General features: G+C 39.6%; 1 protein-coding gene across 4 annotated transcripts in view; it reads right to left on the bottom strand.

Moving 5' to 3' along the window:
* Positions 1–26,060, bottom strand: part of LOC309652438 (neuroligin-4, X-linked) — a 901,103-nt gene that overhangs the window by 9,499 nt on the left and 865,544 nt on the right. For all 4 annotated transcript variants that reach the window (XM_082446221.1, XM_082446220.1, XM_082446218.1 and 1 more), the window contains 2 exons: positions 7,682–7,867; positions 3,324–4,113 (listed from right to left, as the gene is read on the bottom strand). In XM_082446221.1, the coding sequence (XP_082302347.1) occupies positions 3,324–4,113; positions 7,682–7,867 (976 nt within the window). The remainder of the gene's footprint in view (positions 1–3,323; positions 4,114–7,681; positions 7,868–26,060) is intronic.

The raw sequence follows: 26,060 nt of genomic DNA on the forward strand, positions 1-26,060 counted from the left end.
GAGGCCATCCATTAGCGATATCCTGTTACCACAGTGAGATCTCTACCTGGACTCTGGTCACACGGCGGCTATTCCTCCAAGCTAAGTCCTTATTCCTTCCCCATCCACTACTTTAGCATCTTTATGAAATCCGAAAGTATCCTTAACACGCACCACTACTGGCCACATGAGTATACTCGGCCAGGGATTAAGCCCAAGATATTTTACATCTCCACCACTGTGTTCCCCAAATGAGGGGCGTGAATCACAGGCACTAATAAGCAAAGTGATTTTAGGAATATAGAGTTATGAAATTAAAAAGCACTCAACATCTTAAAAAACGTTTTAAAGAACACTCAACATTTTCAATCCTCACTTAGTCGTTGACAGGTCCTGGTGACCTATAGGCTTGGTGCTAGCATTTCTCTACCATCTCATGACATTAATTTCCTTTAATTTTTCTTTGTTTTTTTTTTTTTTAAACAACAAGAGAAAATCCATCTCAGAGCCTTTGGCAGGCAAGAACAGCTAATGAGAATTTAATGGCTTTATTTGGATTTTGTAGTTTTCTTTAATGGTTCAGTTAAATTGATGATGAATGATCCTAGCTTTCCATTTAAGAAAATCATATAAAGTTTATTCCCAAAACACGTGAGAGAAAAAGAAAGTAGGTGGCTTTAACAAAAGTAAGTCATGATTTGTGTTTAGATGTTATGGAATTAATGATAGGTTTGGATGGTGATGTAGTCGATAGGCATGGCCATGGTGTGGGAAACGCTCCTGTGAGTTTTTTTGCTTCAAAAGAAGGCAACGCTTTGCAAGGGCAGGCATTACCTGTCTGAGTTCTATGACACAATTGGGCATTGGTCCTGCCTTTAAAAGGGGTTATGCATTGAACTGTTTCCCCCTCAAATTAAAATACGCTGAAGTCCTAACACCCAGGACCTCACAGTGTGATCTTATTGGAAATAGGGTCATTGCAGATGTAGTCAGTCAAGTTAAGATGAGGTTATAGTGGGAATTCCCTGGCGGTCCAGTGGTTAGGACTCTGTGCTTCCACTGCAGGGGGCACTGGTTCGATCCCTGGTTGGGGGACTAAGATCCCGCAAGCTGCGCGGCCAAAAAATAAAAATTAAAAAAAAAAGATGAGGTCATACTGGAGCAGGATGGACTCCTAAACCAATATGATTGGTGCCCTTATAAGAAGATGGCCAAAATAAAAAAGAACAAAATAATGCCATTTGCAGCAACATGGATGCAACTAGAGGTTATCATACTAGGTAAAATAAGTCAGAAAGAGAAAGACAAATACCATATGATATCACTTATATGTGGAATCTAAAATATGACACAAATGAACTTATTTACGAAACAGAAACAGAGTCACAGACAGAGAGAACAGACTTGTATTTGCCAAGGGGGAGGGGAATGGGGGAGGGATGGAGTGGGAGTATGGGATTAGCAGATGCAAACTATTATATATAGGATGGATAAACAATAAGGACCTACTGTACAGCACAGGGAACTATACTCAATATCCTGTGATAAACCATTATGGAAAAGAATATGAAAAAGAACGTATATATGTCTATAACTGAATCACTTTGCTGTACAGCAGAAATTAACACAAGATTGTAAATAAACTATACTTCAATAAAGATAAAAAAGAAGAAGATGGCCATATAAAGACAGACGTGCTGGGAGAGCACCACGGTATGACAGACACAGAGCTTGGAGAGATGCAGCTACAAGTCAGGCAACACCAAACATTGCCAGCAAAGCACTAGAAGTTAAGAAGCAGCATGGAAACATTCCCCTATGGGTCTTAGAGAGAACTCAGCCCTGCAGACACCTTCACTGTGGACTTCTAGCCTCCAGAACTGTGAAATACACTTCTGTTGTTTTAAGCTACATCATTTTTCATACTTTGTTGCAGCAGCCCTAGGAATCTAATAAACAGGGGTTACTTAAAAATACTTGCTGACGTGACCTCAATCACCTCCTTGTCGAAAAAAGAAACTTTTGGGGACAGACAAGCATCTCTCTCCGGCACGGTTGTACCGTCTCTGTACCCCACTGTCTTTCTTAGGTCAAACTTGTAAAATGGGACAGTCCAAAGTGGGTATCCATACAACATATTTTCCACTCAAGAAACGTGCCACACTTTTCCTAAGACTGCAAAACCATGAAACCACTTCCCACCAGAGTATTTGGAATCATTGTAAAGAATGATACTTGCTAACCCCCTACATATCCCCGGCATCCCCACATCCTCTCACTAGAGCTACGTGAGGCGCAGTATGGGGCCTAATTCCACCCCCCAGCGACCCACAAGAAGATTCTCCATCCTCCAGAGACAGGAGGCTCTTCACCGTAAAGTCGGTACAAGAAGTTCAAGGTTAATGACAGAAGCACAGGCAGGTAGAACAGAACGATACCTCATTCATTTCCACAATTAGGTTATTCGACAAGAGAAAATGAAAAGATGCTCTGATATTTGTAGCTCCTTAAGATGCTGGGGAGTCTTTTCTTTCGTTGTTTGCAGAGAATCTGCTCAGTGGAATACGGGTGGACCCTCTTGTATATGTAACTCTTGTATATTTCCTACTATATTTAGCCAATGAGCTTTCTATATGTGTCTATAGATAGATACACAGATAAATATACACACATGTATGCAATTTATATTAATGAAATAAACACGTGTAAATATTTATATATAAACAAAGTAAATATATGTTGTATGTATACATATATATAGAAAATAAATCTCACAACAATGGAGAAATCCTATGTGTGTATAGAGATACATATGTGTATATATATCTTACATACACACACACACACACACACACACGGGATTTCTCTACGGTTATGAGATTATGAGTTATTACATGTGCATATACATATATAATATATATATTATATACACATATAGTATTTCTATATATTTATTATGAGGTTTATTTCATTCCTTGGCTATGCATTCCATGTGGCACATGTATTTTGATAACCCTCTTATTTACCAAACAAGACAAGGTCCTATCTAGATTTGAAACTCCAGGATCAGTTTTCAATAGAATAGCCAAATATATCTAAATCTGACCCCAGCAGCAAGTGTAGAATTTTCAATATGCATCTAGCACCTTAGCAAAAATCTGACTTGATAGAAAACAATTCAGGGGTAAAGAAAAAATAAGGTCTCCCTAGATGCTGAGGGGGGAAGAATGACTGCTTTTGTTATTGTGTGTGCATGCCTGCACACCGCAGTCTAGCCAGTCATGGAAACCACACTTACAGGGAGGAACCGGACAAACGATAACCGGATGGGGAGAAGAACATACCCGGTTTTGGCGAAGTTCGTCCAGTAGGTCATGACCACTGCGCTGAGCATGACATCATTCTTGGAGAAGTTGCAGCTGAAGAGCTCGGTGGGGCCAATCATGGGGGTCCCGAAGACGTAGGGGACCTCATCGCCATGGGCTGAGTCCGCCCAGCTGGGCTTCATCTCGCTTTGGCAGTGGTGGTAGAAGGCGTAGAAGTAGGTGGGCGAGCCATACTGCGCGTGCAGGTCCGCAGTGGCCACGGCGGGGGCCACCCACTGGTGGTCGGTGAACAGAGCCACCAAGGTTTTCCGCCGTGTTTCAGGGTTCTCCTTATCTGCCCAGTCCGTGTACATGAACTTGATGGTTTCCCGCAAGGTGTCCTTCCCCTCCGGGTAGCCGTAAAGGTTGTCCACGAAGTTGGACACCGAGAAGTCAAAATCGTTGGGCGTCACGCCATCTTCATTGTCCACGATGCCGTCCACGAACTTCAGCCCCTCCCCCTGGTTGACCCCGAGCATGATGTCATAGTTGAGGAACTCTCCCTGCTCCATCAGGATCTGAGGGTCGTCGGGGATGACATCCCCGTCAATGACTGGCCCGAAGGAGATGTGGTACGTGGCCGGGGTGATGGTCTGCTGAATGAGCTCTTTGTAGTTCTTATTCCGAAGGCATTCCACCATATCCGTGGTATCCAGCATGTTGCAGCCTACTTTATCTGCCAATATCCGAGTGTACTTGGCAGGCTGGTAGTTCACGGCCCAGCTGGACAGGGCAGTCCCGCTCTGGATGATGGCCTTCTGGAACAGACCTGCAGGTGCAAAATTGTGGGCATGCAAATGAAAACCCGAAAGACAGAAAAGCAGCTTTTACTCAGCAAAGAAGGCTCTGATTGTCTCTCGGGCATGTGAATTTCTGGATACTGTAGCATTCAGCGCATTCGGCACCTCTTTCTCTCATTTCTATCTCATTCTTCCCCCTCCCCCTCCTGCTGGACAGTGGTCTTATAGGATGCTCTCAGACACACACACACACACACACACACACACACACACACACACACAGAGTTTAGAAAACGAAACTGCATTTACACTTTAGCTGCAGTGCTAAAAACATACAACCTCTTTCTCCTTCCCCAATTTTGTGTAATATTAGTGTCTCCATCCCCAGATGTCGTAAATAAAGAGTCTCAGAGTAATCACAACCCCCAGCCTCTAAAAATATGCTTTGTGGCCGTAAGAGGTCAAAGGCTGTTTTCTCTTACTGGCAAAACCAGGTACCATTTTATGAGAGGGGAAAGATCCACTGAAGTCAGTTTCAGAGTATAAATTCTGGAATGCACTTTTATTTCCACGCTCCATATACTGAAGGTGCTAAAAACATGCAATTAAAGTAAATTCATTAAATTAGCTATTCCTAAAGAAATCTTCACTTGAATGCCCCACTAAAACGTATCTTTTTTCCAAAAAAAATCATTAATTTCAAAGTTGCATCCACTCAAAGCCCAGACTTTTGTACAATTTATTCTGCCACATTTTAAACATGTCTGTTTGGTGAGAAACTTGAAAAATCTTGGGCTGCTTTATGAGTAAAATTCTTTGTAGCTTAAAATTTCCTATCTGATCAGTCTAGTACGTAGATGTCCAGAAGTAAATAAAAGTCTTTTTTTAACCACTCCAGTATGAGATGGAAGGCGTGTTCTACTCCTTATCTCTTCCTGCCATTTCCTTGAACTCCAGCATGATCTAGCTCTGATGCCTCATAAGTCATTGGGAGAATAAAAGCATTCAGCGGGGAGTCCAGAAGTCCATGCCCTGTCGATGTTTAAGGTCATACAAGCAATCAAGGATGAAGGAAACATGACTGCAGTCAGGAAAATGTGATTCTAAAGACTAGAGGATTGCCTACAGGTGACACACAAGACTGAGCTGTTTAAAATAATCTGGCTTTGCCCAACACATCATCAAGCTCATTTGGGGCCAATTTCCCAATGTTTACCATTCTGTTGGCAATGTGCAGGTATTGACTTGTGTGTCTGGCTCTCAAGGTGAATGTTTTAAAGTCCCTTAAGGAAATGATGTCCATATTTGATCTATTAAAAGACATTCATAAATGAAGACAACCAGAATTAGAAAAATGTTGCTAGAAGTTACACATTTTTTTCTCTCTGTCATAACTGTTGGCCGTGATTGAGGTAGCCGTGTGTATGTGTGTGTGTGTGTGTGTGTGTGTGTGTATGTTTTGGTAGGGAAGTAATACAACCTGTGATAAAACTTGAAAAATTAAAGAAAACGTCACCTATAATTCATACTATAAAATAGGAGCTACTTTAATATTTTAGTATCATTCCTTCTTGGTGCTTTCCCTCCCATTGGTCTGTTGTGTATGACTGTGTCCAACATCTGCGTAGTATACTGATGTCATAATTAAGGAACTCTCCCTGCTCCATCAGGATCTGAGAGATGCTTGGAATGGCATTCCTGTCCATGATAGGGTCAAAGGGAATGTGGTACCCGGCCAAGGTGATGGTTTGCTGAATGAGCTCTTCATATCATGTCTCCCAGGTTAATGCATATCTTGAGCACAATTCTTAAAACAAATTCTTGTTCCTTCGAGTAAATGCATGTGTCATTTACAATGTTCTTGTCTTTTTGGTCTTGTAGCTTTTCCTTTCATTCTTTGCTATGAGAATGCTGTGGTAGAAAACTCCATGAAAACACCTTTTTCCCATGTGTATGTTGATTTCATCAAGTTATATCACAACAAGTGAAATTCCTAAGGCCAACAGTCTGGGTATGTTTATTAATTCTTGATTCTATTGCTGGGTTGATTTTAGAGAGCTACTTTGCAGAAATGATGCAAAGCATTACCATATTCATTTCTGATCTATTGATTTAAGGAATTAACACTCTTCCCCCATTAGTTTTGGCTGACATGTGTTTGATTACTACTAGAGTTGGTCCAGACTATTTTGTAAATGGAGAACCATGATTATATCCATTGAGAAATGGGAAAATACGGGTATTTTCTAAAATGCTATAGGAATCGTTACCACTAATGATCTAATTTACTCACTTTTTCCTTTTTTAATAAAGGGTTAATACAAACATAAGCTTTTCATTCTACCTCTCCTCAGCCATTACGAAATAAAGAATTAAGAAATTCAGACTTCACAAGACTTAAAAATAAAAATCATCGTCAATCATATCTTGCTAATGAAGCAATCAAGGCACAGAAAGTCATTAACTTGTCCACGATAGTGTAGGAAGCGAGGAAAAAAATGGGATGCTATCTTATTGCACGATGATATTTCCCTTTTTTTTTTTTTAACATGTTTAGGGTACTTTAAAGAAAGATAATATAAGACTCTTTAAAGAAAAATAATTCCTTTAAAGTTTCAGGTGCTTTTCATAAAAATGGTTCAAATAGATATGGTAAATCCTTAAACCAACCAATGACACAGAAGGAAACATAACACGACCTTGATGATTTAGATTGTTATTATGAATATTCACTTGTACTTGCCAAAGTGTCCCAGGGCTGCATTTTCTTGTTTTGTTTTTATTTTTATTCCATTTTTCAAGGGAGAGCCAGCAAGTTATTAAGGTGCCTCCAGGCCCACGGCACCCCATTTCTGTTGATTTTTCTTTTAAAAATCTCTCATCTGATATTGCTGGGAACCTCCATCACCAATGGACCAGAGGGAATCAACTTGAATTAGTTTGCATCAAAGACGTGACTTTATAACCATATGGCTACAAGCTTTGTTTATCACAAAATCTAAAAATCTGTAACCATCATCCACATACTGATTCCCTTTCATATTTCTTCTCCCAAGATGAAAATTGAAGTTAATAAAATTTAAAGTTGTCCAAATAAACTCAGACAGGCAAAAGCAGGGTGTAGGCATTTCTAAAGAAGTCACTTTCCTCCAATTATTGTAAGCAACGGCTCTTTGCCGTAAGTCTAAGTGAGAAAAATATATCGTTAAGATAGTTAATAATACTGTATTGCATACTTAAAAGTGGCTAAGAGAGGAGATCTTAAAATTCTCAGCAGAAGGAAAAGAATTTGTAACTAAATGGTGACACATGTTAACTGGACTTCCTGCGGTGACTGTTTTGCGCTGTTTACCAACAGCGAATCGTTATGTTGTACACCTGAAACTAATCTAATGGTGTATGTCAATCATACCTCAATTTAAAAAATCAGCAAGCTGAGTTAAGAGAAGAGGATGTGGATACATGTCATTTGGGGGATTTTCTGTGGAGGTTTCAATAGAGACTATGGCCACCCTGCATGCACCTTGGAGAAGAACTCAATATGGGTTTATTTCTGGGCCCCAGGCTTCCCTCCCACTGTGGGGATGCTTTCATTACCTTCTGAATAGTGAGACAAGGTCAAGAGGCTGACACAAGAAGCACCCGCGCCGGAGCCGAAGATGGTCACTCTCTTGGCATCCCCACCGAAGGCCCCGACGTTCTCCTCAATCCAACGTAATGCTTGGATCTGATCCAGGAGCCCATAGTTGCCTTTGGCTGCCTGGTCGCCGGTACTTAAAAACCCTGCGAAAGAACACAGGAGATGTGGGGTTGTCACCTACAAAATATACATCAACATCGCTGCTATTTGGAAAGACATTCCATGGTTTACTTTGTTCATTCTTCACTTTTCCTTCCTATAAATGAGAAGCAACAGTGTAGCACCTTTTCCATGGCAGAAAGGAGCATATTGTGTAAATAAGAGTTACAAAGGTTTTTGTTTCTTTTGACACTATAATAAAGTGTCTCATCTGGGGGTTTGTATGGGGTTAACATATAAGGCAAAATGAATCTAAAATATTTACAGTACACGACAATATCAGAAACCTATACACTTTACTAGATTTAAATTATCACTCCTGTGTATATGTTGGTTTTCCTTGGGAAAACAAAAAAGACTCCTAAAAGAAGTTTTTCAGGGCAAAACAGTGTGTGTGTTGGCATCTGTGTATAAGATTGTGTGCACTGTATATAAAACCTGTATAGGTTTGCTTTTCCCCATTGAATTCCTCATTAATATTTTCATTTAACTCCTTTTAATGCTTAAATTTCAAAGTAAATTATAGCCATCATGTCATGCCACACTTAAATAGTTTAGGATGCATCTCTATTTTTCTATATAAGGAAGATATCACAGTTACATGCAGAAACTTATAATTCTTTAATCTCAGCCAAAAGCCAGTGCATATTCAAATCTCCCCAACTGTCCCCAAAATATCATGGGCTGGTACATTTTATTTTAAAAAATAGGAGGATTCTGTAAATTAAGCAATTAGATTTCACTCAAGGCATCAAATTCTAAATTCTTCCTTTTTTTAAAGCTGCAAATAAGGCAATACGGGCATTTAATTGTGGCAAAGTGATCAGTTTTCAAGATCTACCTCATTCCCTGTTCCTCTCACATTGCAAAAAGATCTTGACCTGGAAACTCTGCTTTCCTCTGATGTTTGAAGTCATTTTTGTGGAAGAGACACTCTCCCACTCAGATTCAAAACTATGAATATTTTATAAAGCATCCTCCAAGCTTAAATACTTGCACAAACTTTAATCCAACTTTATGTCCAAATCTGTCTTGAATAAGCCTTCTGGGGAAAAAAAGTCATAAAAAGTTGTTGTTTTTTTTTTTTCCACTTCCCATTCTTATTTTCCCCTACACCAAATCCCCAATTATGATATTTTTCCTTTCTGCACCATTTCTTTATTCCAAGGGTCATGACGTTCACCCATTTCAACGAATGCTTATTCAATAACCATGGAAAGCAGCCGCAGTGTTTATATGAAGACAGACTGATCCAAGCCCTAAAATAACTGAAATGAGAACCATATGCCTTCAAACACATCCCTAAGCAAAGCTGACAGCAATCCAAGAGGCTCTCGGAATACCACCTTCTCAAAATCTAAAACAAAATCATAAAGGATGAGATCTTACACCTGCTGAGGAGAATGAAGCTTCCCTTCCACAGCTTGCCTGAGTACCTGTTGGAAATGGGGGATGGGAACCAGGAGGGGATTAGAAATGGTCTGGTTCAAAAGAAAGCAGCCAGAAGGGTTATTGTTGCTGTTACTCTAAAATCACAATAATCGGGACTCACGATCGCCTAGCCCTACAGGTAGATGCAAGACGACAACTGCCAGGTTGAACATTTAGGGCACATCGCACAAACCCACTCCCGTCTTAGGTTCCTGGGGATGGATGTGAGATTAGCTATGATGAGAGGGGGTGTTCAGATGTTTCCAGGCCCTCCTGGTTTAATGAGCAATTACTAATTAGTGTTTCATGCCCGTGAATGTTCTGGGGCCTCCACATTCATCCCTCTTACGTTTTACATGCTTTCTCATAAAATGAATCGCGCCCTGCTTGGGAGAAAAGCCTCTTTCACGCCAGCTTTATGGACGGAACGGGCTTATAATGGCAGCCTGGGTGCCGTGTAAGAACCATAAGACAAGCCTCTCTTCCCGCATTCAGGAAAGAGGTTGTTCATTTCTAAAGGCTCCAGGAATCTTCTGGCGGAACTGTTCTGTTTTTAACTCATCCCTCCTCTGTCCACCTCCCTCCTACTCTCTGCTCTCACGGAATGACCTAGTCGCTTTCTGTTTCTGGGGAGGATTTGCAACAGATAGAGAGGCTTTATGAAATCAGAGCCCCTCTGTCCCCAGCAAAACATGGCTTGTAAAACCTCTCCAAGGGCGGGCTCATTAATCTTCCATACCCGGGCAAATCTGACTTCTCCTAAGAGCAGCCCATGGAAAGCCTTGATCTTGGCAATTCTGCTTGCCTTCCAAACGTCCTGAGGGAAACAGCTCTCCACGTGTCTCTGAACTTGAGCAAAGACACGTGGGTTTTTTGGAAGCTGGTGTTTCCATAGCGTCTGCCATGTAATCTTCATTTATTGCAACATCCAGGGATTGCTTTTTTTTTTTTTTTTTTGGTTCTTTTTAAAAATTGAAATGATAAGCAGGTCAGAGTTCCCACTGCAGGGACAGAATGAATGCAAGTCATCTTATGTTCCCTATGACAGCATATTCCTTTCCGATTCTGATTGTCAAAACACGGTGTTCGATATAACCCAGACATACGATGTGTGTGGGCTTCCTAGCGTGGGACTGTATGAACGACAACATGATAGCAGCGTATCAACTGGGAAACACACACACACATTAGCAAACATCGAAGCATCCGCAGAAGTCAGCTTCCCAGATGAGCACATAACTTTCCTTGACTGGCTAACGCCAGTGATTTTAAACAAACAGCTCCTTTCATGGACAAACATTCTTGGACCCCAAATCCTCTCAGCATTTCAGCTGATGAAACATTGGTTTTTGAGATTTACTGTCTCTGAACTGAAGCTTGTAAAGCAGTAAGCCATTACCACTCCCCACACACAACTGAACAATGAAAGAGACGCACAAAAGAGACCATTTGAATTCAGACAGATTAATGACTAGATTGATGCTGAGTTTCATTCAAAGTAGTGGAAGGAACAAAATACACACACACACAAATACACGGGATATGCTGAGTGGCTGTGTGGTTATTTTAAAACTTGGTTCATGGAAAAGATGCTTAAAAAACCAAAATCTCGTTTCCCACCTGCATGTTGAATGAAATGAGTATCACGTACGTTGTATTTGGTCTTAATATTGCTCTAGAATAGAAAGTTTCAGGGTTTTAGGGTAGCTAATCATGATCTAATTGTTTCTCGCTCATTTGAATTGCAGGGGTTTAGGAGAATGATTCCGGGCCACATGGTTTTCCGTCCACTTCAGGTCAACGGTAAGAAACCCAGAGGGGTCAGATGTGGCCGGATTTTGGTTCGTTTTAACATGACTTCAATGCCACAAAGGACTTTATGTCTTAGGAAATAATTCATTACATAAGCACAGTAGGCATTTTTTTTTGATGACCATTAAACAGAAGATAATTACTAAGTGAATATAGAAAAATATCTTTTATATTTTCAGGGTGTGTATTCACCTGTAATTCGCAGAATTAACCTAGGGTCTCAACTGTATTTCTAAAAGAATTCTATATATGTGTGCATATATATGTGTATGTTTGCATAATGACCCATTTTGATTATTTGGTTTCTTTGCAGCAGGAGGATTTGTAAAATACAGCAAATCACTAGCCTTTATTATATCAGAATCCCTCCCTCATATTTGTATATATATGTGTGCAGACATATATATATACACACACACACACACATATATATACACACACACATACATATGTGAGTGTGTATTTGAGTGTGCATGCGTATTTGAGAGAGTGTGTGTGTATTCGTACACACAATATTTAATTTAATGGAGTAAAAGCAAAAAGGAAATGTTTAAATGAAACTGCTTCAATGAGAATAGACAGAATTTACTTTAGGTCACACAAATGAGCCCAAACAGAAATCTGTGTAATGAGAATTACAGCAGAAGTAGAAATGTGAAAAACAGGCCAATAAATACACATCCATATTCTTTGATATTTACAGGAAATTATTCACTGGGTGCGTTTATTACAAGGTGAAAGTGAAGTTTTCTTATTGGAACCATTTACGACTTAACAAAAGGGCACAGATTCTAAAGGATAGGATGAAAGGGGAGCGGGGTATACATTCAAATTCTGCAGGCGTGATAGGTAAAGCTAACTGAAATTGTGTCTGTTTTTAGTTTTCATTTTCCTTAAAAATGACACGAGTCCTAACTGAGGCTGCTTCTATGGTATCTCATCATCAGCGCAGTATCGCACAGAGCTACTTCCAATGTCAGTAGAATAAATCGAAGACACTTATGAAGGACACACGATTTCTACAGCATCGGTTTCCACACCTGGGGCCCATGATGTTATTAGTGGGATTCCTTGCACTGTTTTCATAAAGTATATTCTATCCCCACAGAATGATTTCGAATGAGGCTTCACAGATGTCTTAAAGTACTTTAGTTGAAATTATACGGATTCACAAAACTAAAACCAGTTACATTCTGGAAACAAAATACAAAGCGATAAACACAGTTTATTTATTACACAATGCCAATGAAAAGGTGAAGATAAGTGGTACACATGTTTCATGAGGATGAAAATTTGGCAACAGCCAGTCTGGAACCAAACTCCCTCTGAGCCAACTTTGGATTCTTTTTGGTTCCAAACTTCACCCTTGATCATTTCTCCAGATGTGTTGATCATTTCTCCAGATGTGCTGATGACTCAAGCTCTCCTGGCCGCCAGATCCTTTTGGTTTGGTTTCTTGAATAGCTCATACACATCGTCGCCCCTAGGATTCTGCACCCGCAGTGTCTGAGATAAGAGCTCCAATTCACTGCCTCAACCTTACTGCTTCCAATCCATTTCTACAGTATCAATCTAATCATGGCGCTCCCCAATGCGTACAAATTGACAGAACTCATGAAAATGAAAATCTGAATCCCTCTGACCCACCAGTTCTATCTCCATAAATGCTTTTTCTATAAAAAATCTCTACCTGAATGTACAGAAATAAGTCATGCAAGGATCTACAAATAGAAACAGCCATGTAAGAATCCAATCAATTCTTATTGATTATAATTTTGAAAATAAGGATGACAGGAATCTCAGCGTCCATGAATAGGAGATTTGTTGCATGAATGCCGTTGGCCGAATCCATATAACGGGAGGCTCTTTGTGTGTATAAAATGATATAGAGTATTTAAATGTGCAAACACAGAACCACATCCAAGTTCTCTTCACAGAAAACCGTGCGTTGCTGAATACTATGTCTTATGATCCGATTTTTATGAGCATCATCAAATGGGTGTGTGAAATACAAACTCTGAAAGGAAATCAAGCAGTTCATAGCATTTCTCTCTAGGAAGGTGGCTACAGGTGATTTTCACACTTAATTTTAAATATCTGTGTGCTTTTTCCTCCAATTTGTAACTGCTTTTTTAGCAATCATACACACACACACACACACACACACACACACACACACACACACACACACAGCAAGCTTGTTTTAAAGTCAAATGCATTAGTGGGATGTCCAGGGCCATTCCCTGGGGTCCCATCTCTACATCTCTGGACATGCTCTACACACGCCCTTTAGCCTACAAATCTACCACATTACACATAACTGCCCCCTGGGATATGCCCTGCCTTTCTATCTCTCTTTGCCTTTGTATATTCACTCTTCTCCATCTCTTCCTAGGATGTTCTTTACAGGGCTGCTGGGATCCTGTAAGCTGCCTTCCTCCTGTAGATATGGCCTCACATCAAACCCCACTATTTGCCCATGGGGTACAGTGCCACCTGGAGACCAGCTCTGTCACCTCCCTGGTCCAACCCCTTATGCAGGAATCACCCGCAGATACAGGCACTGCCATTTTATCTCTTTCCCTCCACCAATGCGGGTCCCTTTTCAAAATTTTCCTACGGGTCTCAGTTCTCTCAAGTCAGTAAATTGCTTTAAGTGAGTTTCTATGATAGAACTGACCACTCTCTAGGAAGGGTATCTGCCCGCAGGTCCATAGCCCGGTTATTGCTTGTACTGGAATCAGTCAAGTCAGCCTTGAATTTGAATCTACAGGAAAGCCTCGGGCATATTACCCAAGATTTCAGAGCCCTTTTCGTTTTGTTTATGGTTTCCTTTACTGTGCAAAAACTTGTAAGTTGGATAACTTACAGAATGGGAGAAAATATTTGCAAATGACGTGACTGACAAGGAGCTTTAATTCCCAAGGTAAACAAACAGCTCACACAACTCAACAACAACAAAACAGACAACCCGGCCAAAAAATGGGCAACAGACCTAAACAGACATTTCTCCAAAGAAGACATACAGATGGCCAGTAGGCATGTGGAAACATGCCCAACATCGCTAATCATTAGAGAAATGCAAATCAAAACTACAGTGAGGTGTCACCTCACACCAGTCAGAATGGGCATCATCAGAAAATCTACAAACAACACATGCTGGAGAGGGTGTGGAGAAAAGGGAGCCCTCCTGCACTGTTGGCGGGAATGTAAGTTGGGGCAACCACTATGGAGAACAATATGGAGGTTCCTTAAAAAACTAAAACTAGAATTACCATATGACCCAGCAATCCCACTTCTGGGCATATACCCAGAGAAAACCATAATTCAAAAAGACACATGCACCCCAATGTTCACTGCAGCACTATTTACAATAGCCAGGATATGGAAGCAACCTAAGTGCCCATCAACAGATGAATGGATAAAGAAGATGCGGTACATGTATACAACAGGATACTACTCAGCCATAAAGAAGAATGAAATAATGCCATTCGAAACATCATGGATGGACCTAGAGATGATCACACTAAGTGAAGTAAGTCAGAAAGAGAAAGACAAACACCATATGATATCAGTTATTTGTGGAATCTAAAATATGATGCAAGTGAACATATTTACAAAACAGAAACAGACTCACAGACACAGAGAACAGACTTGTGGTTGCCAAGGGGGAGGGGGTGGGGGAGGGATGGAATGGGAGTTTGGGGTTAACAGATGCAAACTGGTATATACAGAATGGATAAACAACAAGGTCCTACTGTAGAGCACAGGGAACTATATTCAATATCCTGGGATAAACCATCATGGAAAAGAATATGAAAAAGAATGTATATGTGTGTATAACTGAATCACTTTGCTGTGCAGCAGAAATTAACACATTGTAAATCAACTATTCTTCAATAAAAAATATTGAAAAAAATAAAAGATTTCAAAGCTTCATTTTTCTCAGCTGTGGAATTGAGAAGAGTAAGTATCCAACACGTAACATAGCTCGGGGAACTAACTGCACTGTGTCTGATGGACAGCGTGTGTCTAAAAACAGTCACCGACTAAACTGATTTCCTTGATACGAGAAACGCTGCCATTGATTTCTGTTTCACCTACATATAGCAAGTGAGGAGAGGTGTCTATTGATAAATAAAATGGGTCCGTAGGGAAAATGGATTACTGGTCTACTTAGACTTTGTCTTTAAGATTATGCAGATGATAAACCTTATGTGCTCTTTGACTGCAAATGCGGCTGGCGAATAATTTTGCATGAAGGTGATAGATATTTCTTTACAGTCTGTTTATTAAGTTTTTATGAGGTGCTTAAAGTCTAAAGAGAAAGGCAATGCAAAATGCACATCGCAGGTTTATTCATGCTGGGAAAATTATGGAGATGCTTATTCAAACAACATTTATGATATACCACAATGACCCAAGTAATGTGCTAAAAGCTGAGGGAAAATGATACACTAGAGTGGATTTCCACAGATATTTTGAAAACTTACACAAAATCTTTTTTTTTCCATTTGTGAGCTTCAATTTGTTTTTAATAAGAATATTTTAAAACCTATTAGGATTGAAAGTCACACTTTTTGCCAACACAGTATATTTATGAAACATACATAAGATATATATTTAGTACCTATATGGTAATCAGCGCACTGTAAATTGCATTTAAGAAAAAAAAGATGACATACACCTCTATGTTACAAATGTGAAACATAATTTGGATAATTCCTCTTAACGTGAACAAATTTAAAGTAGGCTGTTCTGTTCTATCCTCAATTGCAAAACAAGCATGATGGTAGTGGGGTTTCCTAGTATTTATTGTTGGATATTGTCCGTGGGCAGACAAGAATTAATCTGGTTTGTTCTCATTTATCCATAAGATGATCACAACAACTGAATGTAATAAAAACCACGCACTCTTTTTCATCTCTACCAAACGCCAGCGATGTCTACTAACTCACATAATGTTTTCTGTGTCCAGAAATATTCCCAAGCTTTCCAACGTTGGTTTTCTCTGGGAAACTTGGAACACGATTAAGAAGACTGTTTGTTGATGGTTTCCTTTGCTCTGCAAAAGTCTGATTAGGTCCCATTTGTTTACTTTTGTTTTTATTTCTATTGCCTTGGGAGAATGGATAAAGAAGATGTGGCATAGATATACAATGGAATACTACCCACCCATATAAAAGAATGAAATAATGCCACTTAAAGCAACATGGATGGACCTAGAGATGATCATACTGAGTGAAATAAGTCAGACAAAGACAAATATCATATGATATCACTTATATGTGGAATCTAAAAAACTGATACAAAAGCACTTATTTACAAACCAGAAATAAACTCACAGACATACAAAACAAACTTATGGTTACCAAAGGGGAAAGGGGGGTGGAGATAAATTAGGAGTTTGGGATTAACATATACACACTATTATATATAAAATAGATAAACAATAGGTCCTACTGTATAGCACAGGGAACTCTACTCAATACCTTGTAATAACCTACATTGGAAAAGAATATGAAAAAAAAATATGTAACTGAATCACTTTGTTGTACACCTGAAACTAATACAACATTGTAGAAAAAAAAAAAAAAGAAGGCTGTTTTAATTAAGAAAACCACTGGGATGATCTTAGAGGATGTAACACATTAGCAACAAGTGAACAGAATGACCTATAAAAGAGCTAAAATCCCAATAGAATGTTTAGTTTCAGTTTGGAAAAGTTATTGAAGAAAGAAGGTGATATTTCCCAGCAATGAGTGCGTATATACCGTCCACGTATCACACACGAAAACTGTCCCTTTAGTTGAATGCTTTGACCATGCTCTTTGCCTTGTTCTCAGTTACTATATATTATGTTTATAACTCTCCTAAGATCAGTGTTTTGGGGACATTTCTGCTATTTTTCCTTCCAAGAATGGCTGGCTCACATGCCCATGACTCTCAAACTCCTGTTGTCCTCGACCACAATGCATACTTGGGACGCCTTTTCTAAGCCCCATTAAAGTACCTTTTCTTCTTACAAGACCCCAAACGGTAGCTAATTTTGAAACTGTGTGCTTTCAAATTGGAAGAGGATTTCACCAAGTGCTCGAGATGACATTTTGCAATTCTGTGTTCACGAAACAGGACAGACTTTTGATTTGTGAGCAGTTACAAAATCCCATTGTCTCTCTTACTGTACGAATATTTACTGTTATAACTGCCATTGTCATTTTTGATAACTCTTTCCTAGGGGCACATGGAGATGCAGGGAAGGCTTTACTGAGAAATTTGGATGTTAGGAATTAAGCCTCCTCCCCGAAAGAAGTAACATAACAAAAAACACTAAATGGGTCACAGAACAAAACCGATATGGGCAAATTCATCTCAAGAAGATAACTCTCTGTTCTTACAGATTAGATGTTAAACAACTCTAATTGTGCCAATTTTCTATTTAAGAACTTTTTACACCTCACAAACTTGTGCTTCAACAAAGCAATTCTCCAGAGTCAAAGACATCAACTCTCTCATACACAGAAGGCACAAAGAGCCACCTTTGGTCCATTAAATTTTGACCATGACCCTTGGGTTCAACAAATGATCATTCACCTTGCAGTGGCCGAAAAGCAAAAGCAGAACCAGAACTGGAGTCGACGGTGGGAAAAGTACAGATTTTAAGATGATGAATGTAATAAAGATTAAACATTAACAAGCACATGGGGTTAACTGACAGCTCATTCCACAGAACTTCATGGGTGTCTGGAATATTCCAGGCACTGCTTGGCCTTATGCTGAAGAGAAAGCCACCATTTATGAAGGGGATAAAACTAGATCTTTGACCACCTGAAACTCATATTCTAGTGTGTATAGATAGACAATAAATAAAAACTAAATAATGTATGTAGTATGAGTCTCCTATTGCTGCTATAACAAATTACCACCAACCTAGTGGTTTAATACACACATATGTCTTTTTTTATTATCTTCTTTTTAAAATTTATTTTTCATTTTAAAATATGTTTTTTAATTAATTAATTAATTAATTATTTTTTGGCCGCGCCATGTGGAATCTTAGTTCCCCGACCAGGGATCAAACCTGTGCCCCCTGCAGTGGAAGCGTGCAGTCTTAACCACTGGACCACCAGGGAACTCCCTACACACATATTTCTTATCTTACAGTTTCAGAGGTCAGAAGTCTAAAATGCTTCTGGAGGGAGGTTTTCTCTCTGAAGCTTAATGGAGAAAATGATTCCTCTCCTTTCGTTTTTTCTAGGTTCAAGAGTGTTGGCAGTCACAATATAAGGGGCAGAGTCTCTGGTCAGGGAGGTCACTGCAGCCTTTGGTATGTTATTCTTAATGTCATCGGTGAACCTGCCAGCCTCGGCAGGAAAAGAGGGCATGGAACCTTCCCTCACCGCCTCCTCTTTTATCAGCAACCCTATAACTGCTCTTCATAAAGAGGCAGGAAGAAAAGGGAAAAGTTCTCTCTAGCCAGACACAAAAATCCTGGAACCGAGTATGTCTCTCTCTCTCTCCTTTCTGCTTCATCTGCCAGAAATTGTGACCAATTTTATGCTCAACTCAAGTACCGGAAAGTCTCTGTTCCTTTTGTGTCTCTAGATGGAATCTGGACTCTTTTATTTTGGGGAAAAAAATGCATGGGGTACTACATTCTGATGTTGCCTCAAACAGTCCTTAAATTGAGTGAAATCAAATGAACATATATACATATGCGTGTATGTATCCCTATACATTCTGATGTTCTAATCATTTCTAAGTGTACAATTCCATGGGATTAATTACATTCACAATGATGTTCAACCATCACCACTGCCTTTCTGCAAAACTTTTCATCACCCCAAAGAGAAACTCTCTTAACTATGAAGCAGTAGGTCCCACTGAGTCACGTGTCCATAAGATGTGTTACCTACACATTGAGCTAAGTCCACTTAAGTAGGTGTGATAGCTGTATTAATGACCAATGCCACCCCCTACCATTCCCACCTGCAATGATGGAATGGATCTTTTTGTTCCCCTCAAATTCATATGTTGAAATCTTAACCCCCAATGTGATGGTGTTAGGTGGTAGGGTCTTTGGGAGGTGATGAGATCGTGAGGTTGGAGCCCCCATGAATGGGATTAGTGCCCTTATAAAAGAGACCTCAGAGAACTAGCCATGCGAGGATACGACTTCAAGAAGTCGGCAGTCTGCACCCGGAGAGAGGGTCCTCCCTCGTCCCCAGAACTCGACCACTCTGGAACCCACATTTTCCAGCCTCCAGAACTATAGGAAATAAATGTCTCTTGTTTATAAGTCACCCAGTCTGTGGTATTTTATTAGAGCAGCAAATCAGTCTGAGACACCACTACTGCCTGAAACCCAGCAGGACCTTGTGGGACCTTCCCAGGGACAGATCCCTCCCTGATATCCCCTGCCTCTTATTTGCAAAAAAGCTTTAGCCTCCTAGGCCTTCAAAGAGCAAATTTAATCAGAGAAGTGAGAAAATATAGAAACAAAGGAAAACAGTCAAGCAAGACAAAAAAATAATAATAGTTTAGCCATTAAACAAAGTGAAGGCCCTTTGGTTCCTCCTCAAGGACTACAGATCATATTCTGAGTCATGTCCTTTGAGCTGTTTTGCAGATACTGAAACCTCCACCAGGCGGAAGAAGTTAACTGCATGATGCCCACCAGCACGCAGACCCCAGACCAGCTGGAACCAGAGGGTTGATGATTGAGATTTCTGAAACATCACCCTGTTACCTCACTGTCAACCAATCAGAAAATTGTGCACAAGCTGATCACATACTCTGCAACCCACACTTCTAATGCTGCCTTTAAAAAGCCTGCTCTATTTACAATAGCCAGGACATGGAAGCAACCTAAATGTCCATCAACAGAGGAATAGATAAAGAAGATGTGGTACATATATACAATGGAATATTACTCAGCCATAAAAAGGAACGAAATAGTGTCATTTGCGGAGACGTGGATGGACCTAGAGACTGTTATACAGAGTGAAGTAGGTCAGAAAGAGAAAAACAAATATTGTATAATATTGCTTATATGTGCAACCTAGAAAAATGCTACAAACTTATCTGCAAAGCAGAAATAGAGACACAGACGTAGGGAACAAACTTATGGATACTAAGTGGGGGAAGGGGGGCAGGATGAATTGGGAGATTGGATTGATTATATATACATTACTATGTATAAAACAGATAACTAATGAGAACTTACTGTATAGCACAGGGAGCTCTACTCAATGCTCTGTGGTGACCTAAATGGGAAGGGAATCTAAAAAGGAGGGGCTATATGTATATGTATAGCTGATTCACTTTACTATACAGTAGAAAGTAACATAACATTGTAAAGCAACTATACTCCAATAAAAATTGATAAAAAGAAAGCCTTGTCTAAAATCCACCAGGGAGTTCAGGTCTTTTGAGCATGAGATGCCCATCCTTGCTTGGCACCTGCAACAAACAATGTACTTTCCTTCACCACAACCTGGTGTCAGTAGACTGGCTTTACTGCATGTCAGGCAAGTGGACTCAATTTTGGTTCCATAACACTCCCTTGCTGGCTAAGAGATCTGAACATCCATTTCTCCAATGAAGAGTCCTTTAAAATGTCCACCGTAGCACCCAACTTGTCCGACCCCTTCACATTATTTTGTTGTTATTGTGGACGTTGTTTTGTAATCTACATTTACGTAAGTAAAGCAACTGTGAAGTGCATTTACTTTAAGAGAGAAAACAGCAAATGACGGAATACGGAATACTTTTCGTCTAATTATCCAAGATTGGTTTAAAAATCAACTACTATTCCCCAACCTAGTGAGGTCTTGCGTCAGCCAAGATGCTTCTCTATCCACAGCAATTTGCTGAATGTGGAATCATGGCTAATTTTCAACAGCGTGACACTGAAATGTGGCATAATGTTCAGTTTCCAAGAAAGATCACATTATGTCGATCCCACTACATTTTTTTTCCCATAGCTAAATTCTACACTCTTACACATTGAAATACTCTCAAGGGAAGGAATAAAATGGAAAAAAAAAATTAATTGACCATCACATTTAAATAGAAACTTCAAATAACACCTAACATTTTTACAAAAAACACCTTATAATTAACAAATTCATTTTATTTGTGTTGCTGAAACTGAGTTTTCTTTCAATTACCAATATTTCTGGCTTCTTGAGTTAGGTCTGTGGCTAAACCCTCATATTATTTTAAAAGCCTAGGGTAACACCAAACAGTTGATTAATAATGAGTTATTTTTATAAGAAAACTAGCTGATTCTCATCTAGATTTTTTTAATCACCCTCCTTGCCCCGGCTCCATATTGCATGCCTGGTAAACTGAGTTAAAAGATTTTTCTTCTCTACCCTCCCTGCCCGCATTAAACATATAGAGATCTTTTAAGAAATGCTCATGCCTAATCCCCAGTGGTAGAGATTTTTTTTAGATTAATTTTTATTGGAGTATAGTTGCTTTACAATGTTGTGTTAGTTTCTACTGTACAGCAAAGTGAATCGGCTCTATGTATACATATATCCCCTCCTTTTGGACTTCCTTCCCATTTAGGTCACCACAGAGCACTGAGTAGAGTTCCCTGTGCTATACAGTAGGTTCTTATTAGTTATCTATTTTATACATAGTATCAATAGTGTATATATGTCAATCCCAATCTTGCAATTCATCCCACACCCCCCCCTTGGTATCCATACATTTGTTCTCTGTGTCTGTATTTCTGTTTTGCAAATAAGATCATCTGTACCCTTTTTCTAGATTCCACATATATGCGTTAATATATGATATCCTTTTTTCTCTTTCTGACTTACTTCACTCTGTATGACAGTCTCTAGGTCCATCCACATCTCTACAAATGACCCAGCTTCGCTCCTTTTTAGGGCTGAGTAATATTCCATTGTGTAGATGTACCACAACCTCTTAATCCATTCCTCTGCTGATGGACATTTAGGTTGGTTTCATGTCCTGGTTATCCTAAATGCTGCTGCTATGTCTGACTGACTTCACTTAGTATGATCATCTCTAGGTCCACCCATGTTGCTGCAAATGGCATTATTTCATTCTTCCTTATGGCTGAGTAGTATTCCACTGTATATATGTAGCACATCTTCTTTACCCATTCATCTGTCGATGGACACTTGGGTTGCTTCCACGTCTAGCCAAGACCAATGGCCTTATTTTTAATTATCTTAAGGGCTATTGATGATTGTTGGTGACTAACGTCAACTTTTATTTTTAAAAAATCTATAAGTTTTTCAACTGATATTTTACAAACCCTTGGTGATGATCTTCTAGATCTGTGACTTCATTTGGGGTTTCACAAACTGGTGATTGCCTCTTGTCCTGATTTCCTCTGCATTCATTATCTGGAAATCCAGGTTCACTCATCAACTTTTGCAGCTACTCTGAAATTCAGTAGGTATAGGGAAAGTAGGGGGAGCAGCATGATTTTGTTTTTACATTTACTGGTGTTCAGAGAAAGTGGCTGTGCTCTGGCAATACAAACAATGAGTTACTTTGTTTGGAAGACTATTTTTTTAGAGCAGTTTTATGTTCACAGCAAAATTGAGAGGAAGGTACAGAGATTTTTTCATATACCCTCTGCCCCACCCCCCAGCCTCTCCCTTTCTCAATATCCCCACTAAATGGTGCATTTGTTACAATCGATGAACCTCCGTGGACATGTCCTTATCACCCAGATCCCATGGTTTACATGAGGGTTCAGTCTCTGTGTTGTACATTCTATGGGTGTGACAAATGTATAAAGACAGGGATCTGCCATTATACTATCATACAGTGTAGTCTCAGTGCCCTAAAAATCCACTGTGCTCTGCCTATTCACTGCTCCCTCCCCCTAACCCTTGTCAACTACTGTTCTTTTTACTGTCTCCATAGTTTTTCCTTTTCCAGAAGGTCACAGAATTACAATCCTACAATATGCATGCTTATCAGAACTGGCTCTTTCACTTGGTCATATGCATTTAAGATCCCTCCATGTCTTTCCATGGCTTGATAGCTCATTTCTTTTTATTGCTGAGTAAGTTCATTGTCTGGATGGACCAGTTTATTTATCCATTCACCTTCTGAAGAGCATTTTGATTGCTTCCATGTTTTGGCAATTATGAATCAATCTGCTAGAAACATTCCTCTGAAGGTTTTTGGATGGACATATCTTCATCTCCTTTGGGTAAATACCAAACAGCATGATGGCTAGACCTCTTATACCGTTGATTTTATAAGAAACCACAAAACGGTCTTCCAAAGTGGCTGTACCATTATGCCTTCCAACCAGCAATGAATGAAAGTTTCTGTTGTTCCACATCCTCACCAGCATTTGGTGTTCTTGATGTTCTGGATTTTGCCCACTCTAATAGGTGTGGAGTGGTATCTCCTTGATGTTTTGATTTGTATTTTCCTGATGACACATGATCTGGAGCATCTTTTTACATGCTTATTTGCCATCTGTGTATCCTTCTTTGGTGATGTGTCTGTTAAGGTCTTTGGCCCATTTTTAAATTGTTTTCTTAGTGTTGAGTTTTAAGAATTCTTTGCAACCAATGACTTTTTATATTGACTATCATGATGAAAACATGGATTGTGATACACTTGTTGCGTTTCGATTCACTACACGCATTATTCTCATGGATGCTGAGATTCTCCCATTCTGGCTAATGAGGGTCCTTCCAGTTGACTTTTGGGGTCCTTGTGTTTCTCATTTCCTTGTTTTATACACATACCTATACACATGCACATACATATATACATACATATATATATATATGACACCAAATTATTTACACTGGTTTTATGTTGTTAAAATAATTTTCTTCTTTATGCCCTTTGACATTCTCAGTTTATAGCACTGAAGCTGTATTGTTTCAGCAAAGAGACAGTTCGAAGAATATAAACTATACTTTAAGGAAAGCAGATACCATCCAAAATGGAATTCAGACCAACAGTTCACACCTAAGGTGCTCTGAGGTCTCAGAATAGTTTTGGGAAGCAACGAAAATGCACTAAGATGACTGCTGTTGAGTTGCTGCAGCCAACTTTCGATCAATGGTACTTTCTGCAACAAATCTGGCAGTAGGTTGTGTGTGGAGCAAATCTGGGAGTAGGTTGTGTGTGGAGATGTAGCATGTGTCAACAAACTTCAAGAAAAACATTGCTAAGTATTAAGTTTGGAACTCAGCCTAAAGCAAATATTTCTGTTTTATACGTTTTTCTAACAGATGGACAGTAGAGGTGAATGGATATTCTTCTTGCCCGTTTGCTCCTAAATGTACCGAGAGAGCGTAAAAGTGGGTAAAAGGGAATTTACATTAATTCTTGCAGCAGCAAAGCGAATGTTTCAATAAGGTACTACAACATGATTGCAGGAACCCACAGGACTCACATCTCCCCTGCTTCCACCACCAGCAATCTGATACCAACTCCACCCTGAATCTTGAGGGTATCACATGGGCTCCACATTCAAATTTCCCCATGCAGAGCAGAGTTTTTCCACTCAGGCGCCCTACTTTCTACAACCTCAGGTATCCCATATTGAGCTAAACATCTTTATTTCCCACAAACTGGTCTTCTTACCTCGTGTGTCCCCATCACAACCATGTTCCCAGATACACAGGTTGAAAACATCTGAATTCTTATTATTGCCATGGCTTCTCCTTTTAAAGTCTCAGAACTTGGTGAACATTTGGGCTGAGTTGAAATTTACCTTTAAAATGTTTATTGCATCTGCTCCTTTTCATTTGATCACCCATCTCCAACTCTAGAGCAAAGACCTTCATCTGTAGCTTCTCAGTTATTCACAGTGCCCCATTCTAAACTTTCCTGAATGCCCAGACTTTGTTTACTGTCCTCTCACTAAATCGTGATGAAAACTAATTCCCCTCAGAATTCTTTAATAGGCATCTTATATAAGATTAAACTTCTAGTACAGACTCACAGGCATAGAGAACAGACTTGTGGTTGCCAAGGGGGAAGGGGGGTGGGGGAGGGATGGATTGGGAGTTTGGGGTTAGCAGATGCAAACTAGTATATATAGGATGGATAAACAACAAGGCCCGACTGTACAGCACGGGGAACTCTAGCCAATCTCCTGGGATACACCCTAATGGAAAAATATATTTAAAAAGAACGTATATATGTGTATAACTGAGTCACTTTGCTATATAGGAGAAATTAGCACAACACTGTACATCAACTATACTTCAATTTAAAAAAAATTAAAAAAAAAACATTAAGCTTCTAGTGTTTTCTTTCAAAGCTATATATCCAATCTTGTTATTTTCATCTACTATTTGTTTACTATCCCTTCTCTGTTCAATCAGGTTACTTCTATAAACTGTATGTTTCCATATTCATATTATGTCCATTTGATGCTCTCATTACATGAATATTGAATGGATAAATAAATGTCCTCTTAACAGGTGAGGATGGCCCTCCTACCTTCCCAAAATTCAGGTTTCCAGTATTGGGGTGATTTGAGTGTTAGAAGGGTACAGGGATTGACTGATAGGATGGCAGAGGTGATTAAATTTATAAAGGTGTACTCCTATCTTAGACTGTTTGCTAGCCAGAGTCATTTATTTTCAACAGATGGTGCGCAGCAGACCTTTAGAGACGTTGTTCATGGATTGCGCAATTATGCATTTAGCAAGAATGCGTGGCATACCTCCTACAGCAATGATTTCCAGCTGAAAGCGCTGTATCTGGTCTTCTGCAGAAGCCCCTGGGAGCCTTACCTTCTGCTGGCAACAATGTAACATGGACGGAGCTGGCTACATGGAAAGGGGGACCCCTTCCAACAATGTCACCTTAGCCTTGTCATAAAGTTGGCTCCCTTGAGCTACTAATTAATCTGCTGAATGGAAAACACAATGCTTGTTGTCTGTCAAGCTTTGTTTT

This window comes from Balaenoptera physalus (genome assembly GCF_965194825.1).
Source record: "Balaenoptera physalus genome assembly, chromosome: X".
Taxonomy (NCBI): domain Eukaryota; kingdom Metazoa; phylum Chordata; class Mammalia; order Artiodactyla; family Balaenopteridae; genus Balaenoptera; species Balaenoptera physalus.